Source organism: Dipodomys ordii, unplaced genomic scaffold (assembly GCF_000151885.1).
Source record: "Dipodomys ordii isolate 6190 unplaced genomic scaffold, Dord_2.0 Scaffold77, whole genome shotgun sequence".
In the NCBI taxonomy this organism is placed as follows: Eukaryota; Metazoa; Chordata; class Mammalia; order Rodentia; family Heteromyidae; genus Dipodomys; species Dipodomys ordii.
In genome coordinates, this window is record NW_012267293.1 from 6,019,782 (window position 1) to 6,032,193 (window position 12,412).

Below are 12,412 nucleotides of genomic sequence, written 5' to 3' on the forward strand. Positions count from 1 at the left end.
CCCGGCGCCGCCCGGCTGCTTCTTAAGCCGGCGCGCGGCGCTCGGCGGGGCGCGCGCCGGGCTTCGCTCTGCCTTGGGGTCGGCTTACGTCGGAGCGGCGGCTGTTGTGCAGAACCGAGCTTCCGGGGCGTCGAGACGTCCCACCTGGAACCGAAGATGCCGAAGCCAGTAAGTGATCCGGGCGCGGTGCCCGGCCGGGTTTCCCCGCTCGGGACTCACCGGCGCCAGGTGCGGGGCGGCTCACGGCGGAGCTCGGACCGGGTCGGCGGGAGCCGAGGACACGCGACGGCGGTCCTTTATTTAGCATCCCCCCCCACCGGGGGTCCCCGGTCCTGTGTGGACACAGTGAAGGAGCAGACGGCCGCTCGCACACCCGGTGCTGTGTGTGGTCGCTGTCGTGCCGGCCGGGGCAGCTTTAAAGTTTCTTTTCCCACAAGCGCAAACCGCAGGGGGACGGCGGAGCGAGCGTGCCCGGCAGCGCACGCCTTCCCCGGGCGACGGAAGGGCACCGGGGAGGGGGGGGCGGTGACTCACCCTCGGGGCCCGCAGCCGGGGCGCTGCCCCTCGGCTCCCCCCGCCCGGGCGGCCCGGCCCTGATCGCCGGGGAATGTGCTGGTGGCAGCGGGATCACTATCTATGAAAGGGTTAGCAATAGATCTGAATTGCTGATGGGTCAGCCCGCGAGCGTGATGAGGAGGCCCTGGCCGTGCCCGGCCCCGCTGGGCCCAGACTGCTGTCCTGGCCGGGGAAGAGGGCGGGAGGGGGGGGAGGAGGGGTACGATTAGGAAGTGGCACTTCTTAGAAAGTTGTATGTGTGCCATCCACGCTGGTGAGCTGGTGTCTAGACACTAGCCAGAGCTTGCTATTGTTACTATTATTATTGAATTTTTAATTGCAAAGGAGAAAATATCAGGACTCCATAATATGTATATATATATATATAATAAATATATATGAGGCATGTCTAGTTTTTCAAGGCTGGTTCTTGATCAGTGCTTATGTGTTGTGGTGGTTTCTGTTAAATTTCGTGTGCTCTGAAGAGAGTTCTTCATTCGAAGTCTTGTTTTAGGCTAGGTTAAAGGAATTATTCGGTCACTAGGTTAAGAGCGAGCCAGTATAGTTTGGGGAATAAGTTATATCATCATAGAAAGGCCAGGCCGACTGTTTTGGTCCTACACAAAGTTCTTGTTCATTTTAAAGGTTCATCCAAGCCCAGCAATGCCCGTGGTATAAAACTACCCTAAACTCAGTGCAGGCTGTGCACAAGATAGCCAAGAAATTCGTCTCCCTTGTGCCTTTTGTGATTTCACCAGAAACTACAGAGCTCCGCTGTTAAGATAAAACACAGAAGGAAAAAAAAATCATGAGCCTATTTGCCATCACAGCCTTTCCTTCTCTCCTCTTCATCAACTGTAATCTTTTTTATTCCTTTTCTGTTTTTGTTATACTAGTAAAGTATAACTTAGGTTAGCCATTTTGAGAGTACAGTTCAGTGTTGTTAACTAGACCTTAAACAACCATCACCACCAATCATCTGTCCACATTGACTCCACACTAACTTCCCATTTCTCCACAGCAACTACTATCCGACTCTGCCTTATGAATGGGCTGCTCCACGGACCTCATGTGGGTGAATCTTAGGGGACTTAATTTTAGAAGACTTGGTCTTCAGGGTTCATTCATGTTTTGCCACGTTGCACTGTGTGTAGGAATTTGCTGTACATTTTTAAGGCTCTTATTCACTGTGGCAGCTATGTTTGAATTTCAGTTGGTTTTCAATGTCTTTTTTTTAAGTTGGTAAGGCGTTGGAGCTGTTTTCTGCAAAGTCTGAAATGCAATGGCAGTTGTTGGGTTGAGGATGGAGAGTAGCCATTGCCAGGTGTGTTTCAATGCCTTGGGAGACAAAATAACTTTTTGAAAGGGTATCTTAGGCATAGTATTGCAAGCTAGTTATTACAAAGGTACACGTTTCAGACTTCCTTGAGAGTTCTCCTCTTAGCTAAGCGGAGCCTGAGTGTTGGGGACAGAACACAAATCCTGTCCGTGGAGAACAGCCCGGCTGTCCAAGGCGGTTACCGAGGATCCAGTTTGCTGATTTGGTATGGGCAGTTTGGGTTGGTTTGCTTTCCTGCCTCAATCAATGTTAAGTGACATCCGCCCAACGAGCCTGAAGAAGCGTCCTTTAAGCAAAGCGTCATTCATCCCCATTTAGCCCAAGCTAACAGTTTCTTTAGGGGCTTTGGTGGGATGGGACATTGCACAGAATTAAGGGGCCATCACAAGTACAGCCCATTCCAGGGGGCTTTTGAGCTCCTCCCTGGTGACTGAGTTTCCTCAGCGAATCTGTAGATGGCTTCTTCGTAGAATGGTATAAATGGAGTAATACTCAGGTGCTGTGCTTTCTCTAGAGTACCACTTGTGAAACAGATTAGCATCTATTCGTTCCGGAGGCTGGGAGGGGGGCAGGTCCTGGCTCGTGGGGTACTTAGCAGCAGCTGGAGCCCTGGCCCAGGCTCCGGCAGAGGGAAGGCTGTGCTCCGGCCAGGTGGGGCCAGGAAGGGCCTGGGCCGGGCCGCGCCCGCGCGCCTGTGGTCTCGGTTTCCCATGGCTGCTTTGGGTCCCCATTCAGTGGGGCTGGTGGACTTCCGAGGAGGGCAGCCAGGTGCCTTCCCAGGTCCTCTCCGGGATGCCCGCGCCGGGGCGCAGCTGAGACCCTGAGCCCCGCTGCGGGGAGCAGTTCTTGCCCCACCCACCCTGGGGGCCGGTGTCTCCGGAGCTCCGCCCTCGTGGCTTCCCCGCTGGCTTCTCCGGATTGGGGCCAGGCGCGAGAGAGGAGCAGGCCGCTGGCGGCCAGGAAGTGAAAGGTGTTGGTTTGCCTTTCAAGCCAGGTCTCTGAGCAGCCCCAGGGGAAGGAGCGCCGGGCCTTCCCGGTTCTTGTCTGCAGTGGTGTTTCTAATGTGCGAGGTTTATCTTCCACTGGGAAAATACTGTGTATGCGTTCCACCCTTTGCCAAATGTGAACGCCTTCTTCCTTCAGCTGTTATGGGGGGGTTGGGGGGGTCCTGCAGATCAGACCCAGGAAACTAGACCAGTGCGCTACCACTGAGCAATGTCACTTCTGAGACAACCTGACCTCTTCGGGAAAACGTGCCCTTCCACTGAATATTATAATAGGGACAGCATTTACTGGCTACTCTGGTAGGTTTCCAGGCCCGCCCCCTTCGTTGAGGAGGACCCGTGGGATGCATTTCCACCCCAGCCCCTCCTTCACCAAGGGCAGATGGTGAATTAAGTAGCTAAGATTTTGGCACTTGGGGGTGAGAAATGCTGGCTAGGGTTACTGATCTGCCATCACCAGGCTGTAAAGCATGATGAGTATGTATAGCCCACCGTTTAACGGAGCACCTGTGAGAGGTGGGGGAGGGGTCCCCAAGTGGCAGGCACAGAAGTAGCCCTGGCATGGTGGAGTAGCACTGTCAGTCATCGTGGAGGAGCCCTGGCATCATGGCTCGGCCTGGTTGTGGCACACACGTTAGCCTAGTAAATGCAGCCTTGTGGCTCTGGAGGTTGATTGGAGGGAATGTGAGCTGTTGGCAGGAGAGACTGCCAACAGACTAAAGCCAAGACTCAAACTTGAAGGGAAGTATTGGGAGAGAGCAACTCCAAGTAAGTGCACCAGCTCTGCCTGGGAGGAAGTGGGAGGAGTCAGGGTTCTGCTTAGAAACCTGCATGTCTGTAGAGAAAATCAAGTCAGGCCCAGTCATACTCAGGCATTTTTATCTTAACTCAGAGTTTGACCTTCTAGAAAGCAAATCAGATTTGCCTTTTGCAAACCTGACTGTTCTCTGTAACATGAGAATGCAGGGGAGCAGGAGGTGGCAAGACTACAGCCCAGCCAGTAGCCCTCTGAGTAGCCATGAACCTCGGTGATGGCCTGGGCAGTGGAGGTCCAATTGAACAGCTTTGGTGGTAGATTGGATGCCCAGGACTGAGGGCAGTGCCCAGGCTGCCGTCCTGTTTCTGGTTTGCTAAGTGACTGAATGGTAGAGTCACTACTGAGATAGAGTCCTGGAACAGGGCCAGCTGTCTGGGACAGGGGAGTCCAGTTCTGTATGCATTAATACATTTGTGGCTGGTGGATGTAAGAGGTGCCTGTCTTCTTCAATGTCCAGCTTCAACTCTATGGTGCAATTACTGGTATGTGGATCGTGATGGGATTGGAAATGAGGAGATAGCAGGATTCTCAACCCCAGAGAGACAAGGCCTGAGATGGAAGGGGCCACCGCCTCTGGCTTGAGTTTCTGCAGGGTGTGCCCTAGCTTTGATCAGTAGTGTGTCAAATTTTGGCTCTTGGCTTTATTTATTTTTTTTCTATTGGCTTGTTTTTGTTGGTGGTATTGCTTATGCCTGTAATGGGGTTCACACTCAGGGCATTAAATTCTCATCTGGCTTTTTTTTTTTCCCCCAATGCTAGAGCTCTACCACTTCTGGCTTTTTGGTAGTTAAGTGGAGTCTCAATGGCTTTTCATGCTTGGGCTGGCTTTGAACCATGATCCTCAGATCCTCAGCCTCCTGAGTAGCTAGGATTACAGGTGTGAGCCTGATTTGGCTCTGCTTTTAAAGGGGAGAAAAGACACCAGTCCTCATTCCTCACTTCTCTTCTGTTCCACACCAGTCTTCTTGTTAGTCACTGCTCTGAATGAGAATGTTGTAATTTCTAACAAAAGTTTCAGTAGCTTTGTTAATCTGTAGTTTAGTGGGTTATAATTCTTTCATTTCCCTGGTTCTGGGATTGAACCCGTGACCTCATACTTCTTAGGCAAGTGCTTTACCACTTGAGCCACTTCCTCATCCCTCCTTTTTTAAACTTAAGGTTTTGTGTATCTTTGATAATTTGGAGATTCATAAAATGGTTCATCATTCCTACTTTCTCATATTACTTAGATGAGTCCAGTCTGTAATCTGAGACAATAAATTTCAGTCTTCTCTCAAAATCAGGAATGCATATGAAGTTAGACCCTATGTTTTACTTCATTTGGTAGTAACTACATTGGGACTCCTCAGCTACTCTAATTATTTTTTAATATAAACATTATAGGTGTGTGCTACCGCAAATTAAATACACTGAAAGGTAGCATTATTTCCCTCTTAATGTATATATCATCCATGCCTGTTGACATAAGGAATGAAGATTGTTATTCCAGAGTTTTGTTTTCTTTTGTTTTAAAGAATCAAAGAAGCCAGGCACTGATGATGCACATCTGTTAATTCTAGATACTTAGGAGGCTGAGATAGGAGGATTTCAACTGAAAGCCAACTTGGACAGAAAAGTGTGTGAGACTCTTATCTCCAATTACCCAGCAAAAAAAAAAAGTAGAGGTGTAGCTCATGTGGTAAAGCACCAGCCTTAAACAAAAAAGCCAAAGGAGGATGTGAGGCCTTAAGTTCAAGCTCCAGTACACAGACGGGGGGGGGGGGGGGGGGGTGTAGGGAGAGAGAGAACGAGAACCATTGTGCTGTAATGTGACTTAGAAACTTTTTACTGAAATAAATTATTTATAATGTATGTTTTTCCAACTAAACCCACAAAGGACCATGAAAGACTAATTTCATAATGTACTATTTGTGCCTGAGCAAGCCTTGTAGTGAATCTCAACTTGGGGAATAAAAAGGCTAAGTAAACTAGGTTGAAGTGGTGCTCATCTCTGAAGACCAGCTTACCTTTGCATGCTGTGAATGCTGGTGCCTGCATGCTTTTCCCCTGGAGGTGTCCTACAGACTTTCAGTGTAACTTGTAGCTAAAACTTTTGAGTTTGTGTTTGCCGGTGGCCTTCACAGGAAATGCTTATATTGACCTTATCTCCGTGGATTCTCTGTGTGTTCTAGTTGTCACAATTCCTTTGTCATTCCTGGACTTCATTCTCCTGAGTCAAGCTTGGTCACACCCTGTAAGCTCCTTCCAGGACCTTGAACATCAGTAAAAATGGCTTCTACTTTAAGGAGTTCACAGTCTAAGGGAGTAGGTGAATGTGTAATCGAAGAACAGCAGTGTAGCAAGAGAGACACAGAAGCAGATGGAGTCCGCAGGACTGCCTGTTGGCAGAGAGCAGTCGAGACTCAGTGGGCTTCCCAAGAGCAGAGGGCATTTCTGGCAGAAGTCTGTTCCATTTCCCTTTCTTCCTGAAGTCCTTTTTATTACCTGCAGATAAAATGGCAGTGCAGTTGCAAAGGGGGAGAAAAGCCTCCTTACTATAATTACCCTTTTAATCGAACAAACCTTAGAAGCAAATAAAAACATTCTGACTTTGGCCCAACTTTTATTGATAAAAGTAAGAGAGAAACCAGCACTGATGGCTCACATCTAAAATCCTTAGCTTCTTAGGAGCCTGAGATCTGAGGATTGCAGTTCAAAGCCAGCGGAAGCAGGAAAGATGATACTCTTCTATCTAATCAACCAGCAAAAAGCCAGATTGGCCAGGCACCAGTGGCTCACGCCTGTAATCCTAGCTACTCAGAAAGGAGGTTTGAGGATCACAGTGAATCCAGCCTGGGCAGGAAAGTTCATGAGACTCTTACCTCTAGTTAATCACTACAAAGCTGAAAGTGGAGCTATGGTTCAAGTGGTAGAACACTATCCTTGAGCAGAAAAGCTCACAGACAGTTTCCAAACCCTGAGTTCAAGCCCCAGGACTAGCATAAAAAATAAAGGTGGGAGAGGAACAGATTACCTCTGTTGGTCAGACTACACAAATCAGTATAGGTGTGTCAGACTTTGCCTGTCCTTTTGATAATTTTGAAGTCACTCTTGATGTAATTAATTTCACTTTGCATTTTTGCCCTAGAGAAAATCAATTTAGCATTGGCATCTCTGATAGTGTGAATAACTGTTTTCCCTTAAGAAAGGGGCCAGCAGCTATGGTTGTGGCTCAAGTAGTGAGTTCAAACCCCACTAATACCCAAAGGGCAGGAAAAGATGTAGAGGAAGAGGCAGGTATACTGTCATCTGCAGGGTAGCATGGCTGTGACCTGCTTTTCTAATGTCTACTTGATAAGAACATTTCTTTACATTTTTGAAGGATTGTTTTAAGGCAATACAATACAACAGACTTCAAGTAAAGGCTGGAAATACCTATTCTCTGCTTCTTTATAGGAAATTAAACAAACAAACTGCCAAATCCTGCTTTGAGAGTAAGGCAAATATTATTAAACTTTCATTGTAACCACATGTATATTTTATGGGTAGGCTAATATTTGGGAGGAAAGTCACCCTATTCGTTGTTTGTGTTGTTGGTTTTTTTTTACGCCTGTTATCAAAGAGCAAAGACTCTGTTTTGCTAACCAGCCTGCTGAGAGCATCCGAATCCTGTCCTAGGATGTCTGTTACACGAATTGTCACCTTGCAGCAGACATGATTGGCACAGAGGTGGAGGTAATGTGTTTCATGAGGCTGGAGTCTGTGGCTGTTCTTTGTTACATGGTGAAAGTGGCAGTATCTTGTGTCACACTTGCTAAGCCATCATCTAATGACAGATTTCTGGCATATGCTAAATGTAATTTGTACCTGTATTGAACAGAGAAGAGATTGTTATATGAATGAATTGCTGTTTTTATCACTGAAAGTATACAGTCATATTTTGGCATACTAATATACATGGATATAGATGATTGATAGACAGATACATGCATATATACATACATAGATAGATATATAGATACAGATACATGAGTTTCTGGGTACTTTGTGTCTCAATCTTGTGTTTTAGACCATCCATCTAATAATCAAGCGCCATCAGCACCTACCCTTTGTCCTTTCTGTTAACTTTATAGAACAGATCTCTGCCTATAGTTGTTTTATGCTTGTTTATTGTCCCCTGGCTTTCCTGGCTACAAAGTAAGAGACTAGGTGCTTTAAAAAAATACAAGAAAAATGAAAGAAAGCGGGTGCTTGTGACGCACTCCTATAATCAGCTACTCAGGAGACTGAGATCTAAGGACTCCGGTTTGAAGCCAGCCCGCGCAGACAAATCTGAGAGACCCTTATCTCCAGCTAACCTGATGTGCTGGCCTTGATTTAAAAATCCAAACAAGAGCACAAGGCCAAGAGTGCAAGGCCCTGATTCAAGCCACCATATTGACATGCACACACAAATTATTATCTGTTTCAGAACAAACTTTAAACACCCCCTGCCTCTCTGGGTGATCTCTGTGAGTTTTCAAACACTTTCTCCCACCAGTCACCAAGAAGCTGACTTTGTGCCTGGTCCTGGAGTGTTCTACTTGCATCTACTGAGATCTAATCTGATTAAAAGCTTTGCCATCCCATGCTAGTCATTCTTGCCCTCCAACTTAGCTTAACGAAGTCCTGCAGGAAGTAGGCTGTGTCTCACTTTGTGTCCCTGGCTCTGACAGCCCTGCAGTGTGTAGAACGCCCCTTTGCAGGTTTGTAGGACCTGGGGTGTAGTGGTGACCTCTAGGGCCTTTGAGGGGATTGGACTCGCTCCCCTGCACAAAGTTGTCTCAACGGATGGCAGACCAGTTTCCAGCCAGCCAGCCTCCAGGCTTACTTCGAACCTTGATCATCAGATCTCAGCTTCCTGAGTAGTTAGGATTATAGACAAGAGCTACAGGTGCCTAGTGGTAAATTAGTTTGAATGAGCCAACACAAACCCTTGTGTTGTAGGATGATCTTCTTCCTTGAACTTGTTTGTATGTAGATTTGGCAGGCAAGGTACAGGTGCCTGAGACTCTTGCATGGTCTTGTAGATGCTGTGGGGCAGGGAAGTTGGTTGGGTAATAGTCTGCCCATTGCTCAGTTGCTGCATTTGTAGGTATCTTGCACAGTATGTCATAGAAGGAAGTCCAAACCCATCTCCATGCTCTTAAAGAGAAAACAAAACCCACATCAGAACTTGGAACATAAATGTTAGATTGAGATCTGCCTTTGTGAAATAATACATGACCATGTCTATTAACTTTCTCATTAGCGTGCTATATTATCTTCCTTAGATAATTGAGTATTTGCTGATGCAATGCATTGCTCTTTGAATGAGACTCTTTAGTGGAGCTCAGATGGAGAAGTACAGAGGGAAGATCTTCTTATTAAGAATTTGGTTGGTCAGCCGGGTGCCGGTGGCTCACGCCTGTAATCCTAGCTACTCAGGAGGCTGAGATCTGAGGATCACGGTTCAAAGCCAGCCTGGGCAGGAAAGTCTGTGAGACTCTTTATTTCCAATAAACCACTAGAAAACCGGAAGTGCTGTGGTTCAAGTGGTAGAGCACTCACCTTGAGCTGAAGAGCACAGGGACAGCGCCCAGGCCCAGAGTTCAAGCCCCACACTGACATCCCCCCCCCATCCAAAAAAAAAAAGAATTTGGTTGGTCAAAGCAATATGCATGCCTTATAACTTGGATCTGAACAGATCAACTGTGAAAGGAAATTTTAAACAACAGGGAGGTGAATGAATATTGGCTGAGTTGTAGATGTCAAAGAAATGGTTATGCTGGCAGTAGAGCCATGCAGGCCTACCTCTGTTAGTGCTGCCTGTGTGCTCACGAGTTCACGAGTGAGATATTAAATGACAGCCTTAAACCATGTAAGAAAAGAAGCTTTGCAAACTGTAGAAAGAGCTGTAAGAAGAAGAATGCAAGAGAGGAGTTGAAGTGGGCAGTTCAGGTACCTGGAAAGTCACTGTTGCTTTCTTTCTTGCTTTTTGTGAGCTCTTCAAATGCCCTACAGTAGAGTTTGCTTGTTGAAAGCATTTTATAAGCCAGCTGGTGCCCAGGGCCCATGCCTGTAATCCTACCTATTTAGGAGGCTGCAATCCAAGGGATGGCAGTTCAAAGCTAGCCCAGGCAGTAAGACTTCATCTCCAATTAACCAACAAAACGCCAGAATGGAGGTGGTAGAGCACCAGCCATGAGCAAGAGCAAGAGCCCATGAGTTTCAGCTTCAGTACTGGTAGAGAGAGAGAGAGAGAGAAAAGCATATAAGCATATTACAGGCACACAAGCTGGAGATGCTTCCTTTGCACTTTATGAAATACACAGTGTTTTGAGTGTGAGGGGCTTGGCAGAACAGAGTCCCTGATCTGGGGAGCTTGTGCCCTCCCTGGGAAATAGTGAGGGGTTCTCCATGGGTCCCAGAACTGAAGAGTAGCACCGCAGAAGAGTGTTTTCCAAGCAAAGGAGTAGCCGATCTAATCCTACCTGGGCCATCGCAAGGCAGCAGCCTTGGGATACTCCAGCTATTCCATTATTGCTCTATTCCCAAACTTGTGGGAATGGCAGGAGGCGCTGGGAGCCAACTGGGAACAGGCCATTGTTTTAATAGCAACTTTAGACTTGGAAATTAGTAAATTAGGAGCTATCTACCCAGTGGGGTCTTCGGCAGCCATTTTGGGAGGTCCCGGTGTGTACCATCAGTGACCTGAGCTGTGGCTGGGAGGGAGAGGAAGGTAGAAAGGGGAGGGGGAGGAAAATGCAGGAGTTGGAGTGGGGGTGGTCCTAGGGCTGTGAAGTGTACCCACCAAGTATTTATGTACATAATTACAATCGCCTCACCAGTGAAACAAATAGTACTTGATTGGAACAAAGTATAAATGGAAGAGTTCTTTAAAAAAAGATATAACCAGTAACGATGGTTTCCAAGTCATTTTGCTGGAGTTTGCTTATTCAAGTGAGTTTTGTAAGCTTATGAATTTAGTTTGAATTTTAACAAAATAATAAAGCTATTGTGGCCTTCCTCTAATTATTTTTGATAGATGGCAAAAGGACTATGAGCAAATTCAAGTAAATCTTGTCTAAGCTCCTTGTAGGAGAAATGTTGTTTAATATTACAGAATATCCCTGCTCACATGATCTTCACTGGATTTATCTCCGAGATAGCACTAGATTTAAGTATGACTTATTTTCTGTGTGGCTCAAACAACAGGTTAGCACTGGAATTCTGTTGTGTTGACATTTCCATTGTTTCTCCAGCTCTCTGCATCTCACTAGTCTGGACAAGACTTCTAAATTTACAAAGAAAATAGTGCATTCTGGGTGCATAATGAATTCAGTCTACCTCCTTTAGTTTCCTACGTTTTGTGAACCTGGAATTAAAAACCAACAAGGTGTATAATAGCCGTCTTTGCCCTGTCCTTTATTTTTTTCTTGACAAGATCCTGAGTTTTGTGTATATAGTCAACTCCACATTTGAGCGCACTGAGTTGGTAGGGAGCCTGTGTGGCATACCTAGTAAACCTAGTCGTACGATTAAGACACAATTTTATTAGATAAAGAGAAAGTGACCTTGAGGGAAAAACTCTTGTCTGCTTTGAGGTGGGGAGAGGAAGATGTAGGTTGTTTATGTTTCTGGAAAGGGTAGCTTTTGCAGGTATTCTTTATTTTCTTTATCCTTTCCGATGAAGAGTATTGTCTAAGAATAATTCAAATTAAGTTTCCGGATTGAGTTTGCAAAGACAATGGATGTCATTTCTAATGTGAAAGAAGTCTCATGGAAAAAGAAGGCTGAAAAGGTGTAAGTAGAGGGGCAGGTCAGGAAATATTGACCCAGGGTGACTTTGCCGCACAGACATGGCCCGTGGGGTGACCCCAGGAGTGATCTTGGGGTGAGTCTGGGCAAGCACTGAGGTGCAGCTCCCCCCCCACTTCTGGCAGCAATGTCTAGCCTGGGACCAGGCCTGGAGGGCTCAGCACCTCAGAAGGCCGGGTGTTAAGGGGGAGGGATCCGACTCTTTTTAATGTGAATGCTCAGAAAGTTCCTTCTTCTAGGGAGGTGATTTTCTCGGATCATAATGAGTACAAACAGGACCGGTTGGGCTGCTTTTTGTGGTGTTCATTAAGCAACCTTGGTTGACAAGAAGCAGTGGGTAGGGGGCAAGAAGCAGCTTACTGTCAGGCAGAAAGGAGCTCTTGAGAAGGACGTGAGACCCTCCGGCATGCGCTGAGGTGAGGGGACAGCGTTTGTCTATTTGGACTCACAGGTACATATATGAAAGAAAAGTTCACATCTTTTTTACTCTGGAATTTAGAAATACCAACTTTTCAGTTCAATTGTTTAAAACAGCCCAAGAAAAAAACCTTAAGAATAGCATTGAGAGCTACACGTGTAAATACTTTTAGCAGAGATGGAGAAAGTTGTACAAACGTTTCTGAGTCTCAGTTTCCTCATTCATTGAAAAGTGGGTTGGTAAGCCAGGCGCTGTAATCCTAGCTACTCGGGAGGCTGAGACCTGAGGATCACAGTTCAAAGCCAGCCCAGGCAGGGAAGTTTGTGAGACTCTTATCTCCAATGAGCCATCAGAAAAACCAGAAGTGGCGCTATGGCTCAAGTGGTAGAGTGCTAGCCTTGAGCTGAAGAGCTGAGGGACAGCGCCCAGGCCCAGAGTTCAGGCCCCACAACCGACCAAAA

General features: G+C 46.7%; 1 protein-coding gene across 1 annotated transcript in view; it reads left to right on the plus strand.

Moving 5' to 3' along the window:
* Positions 1 to 41: 41 nt before the first annotated feature.
* Ezr (ezrin) overlaps positions 42 to 12,412 on the plus strand; it is a 63,016-nt gene continuing 50,645 nt past the window's right edge. The window contains exon 1 of the mRNA XM_013024552.1: positions 42 to 168. Within this exon, the coding sequence (XP_012880006.1) occupies positions 157 to 168 (12 nt within the window). The 5' untranslated portion in view covers positions 42 to 156. The remainder of the gene's footprint in view (positions 169 to 12,412) is intronic.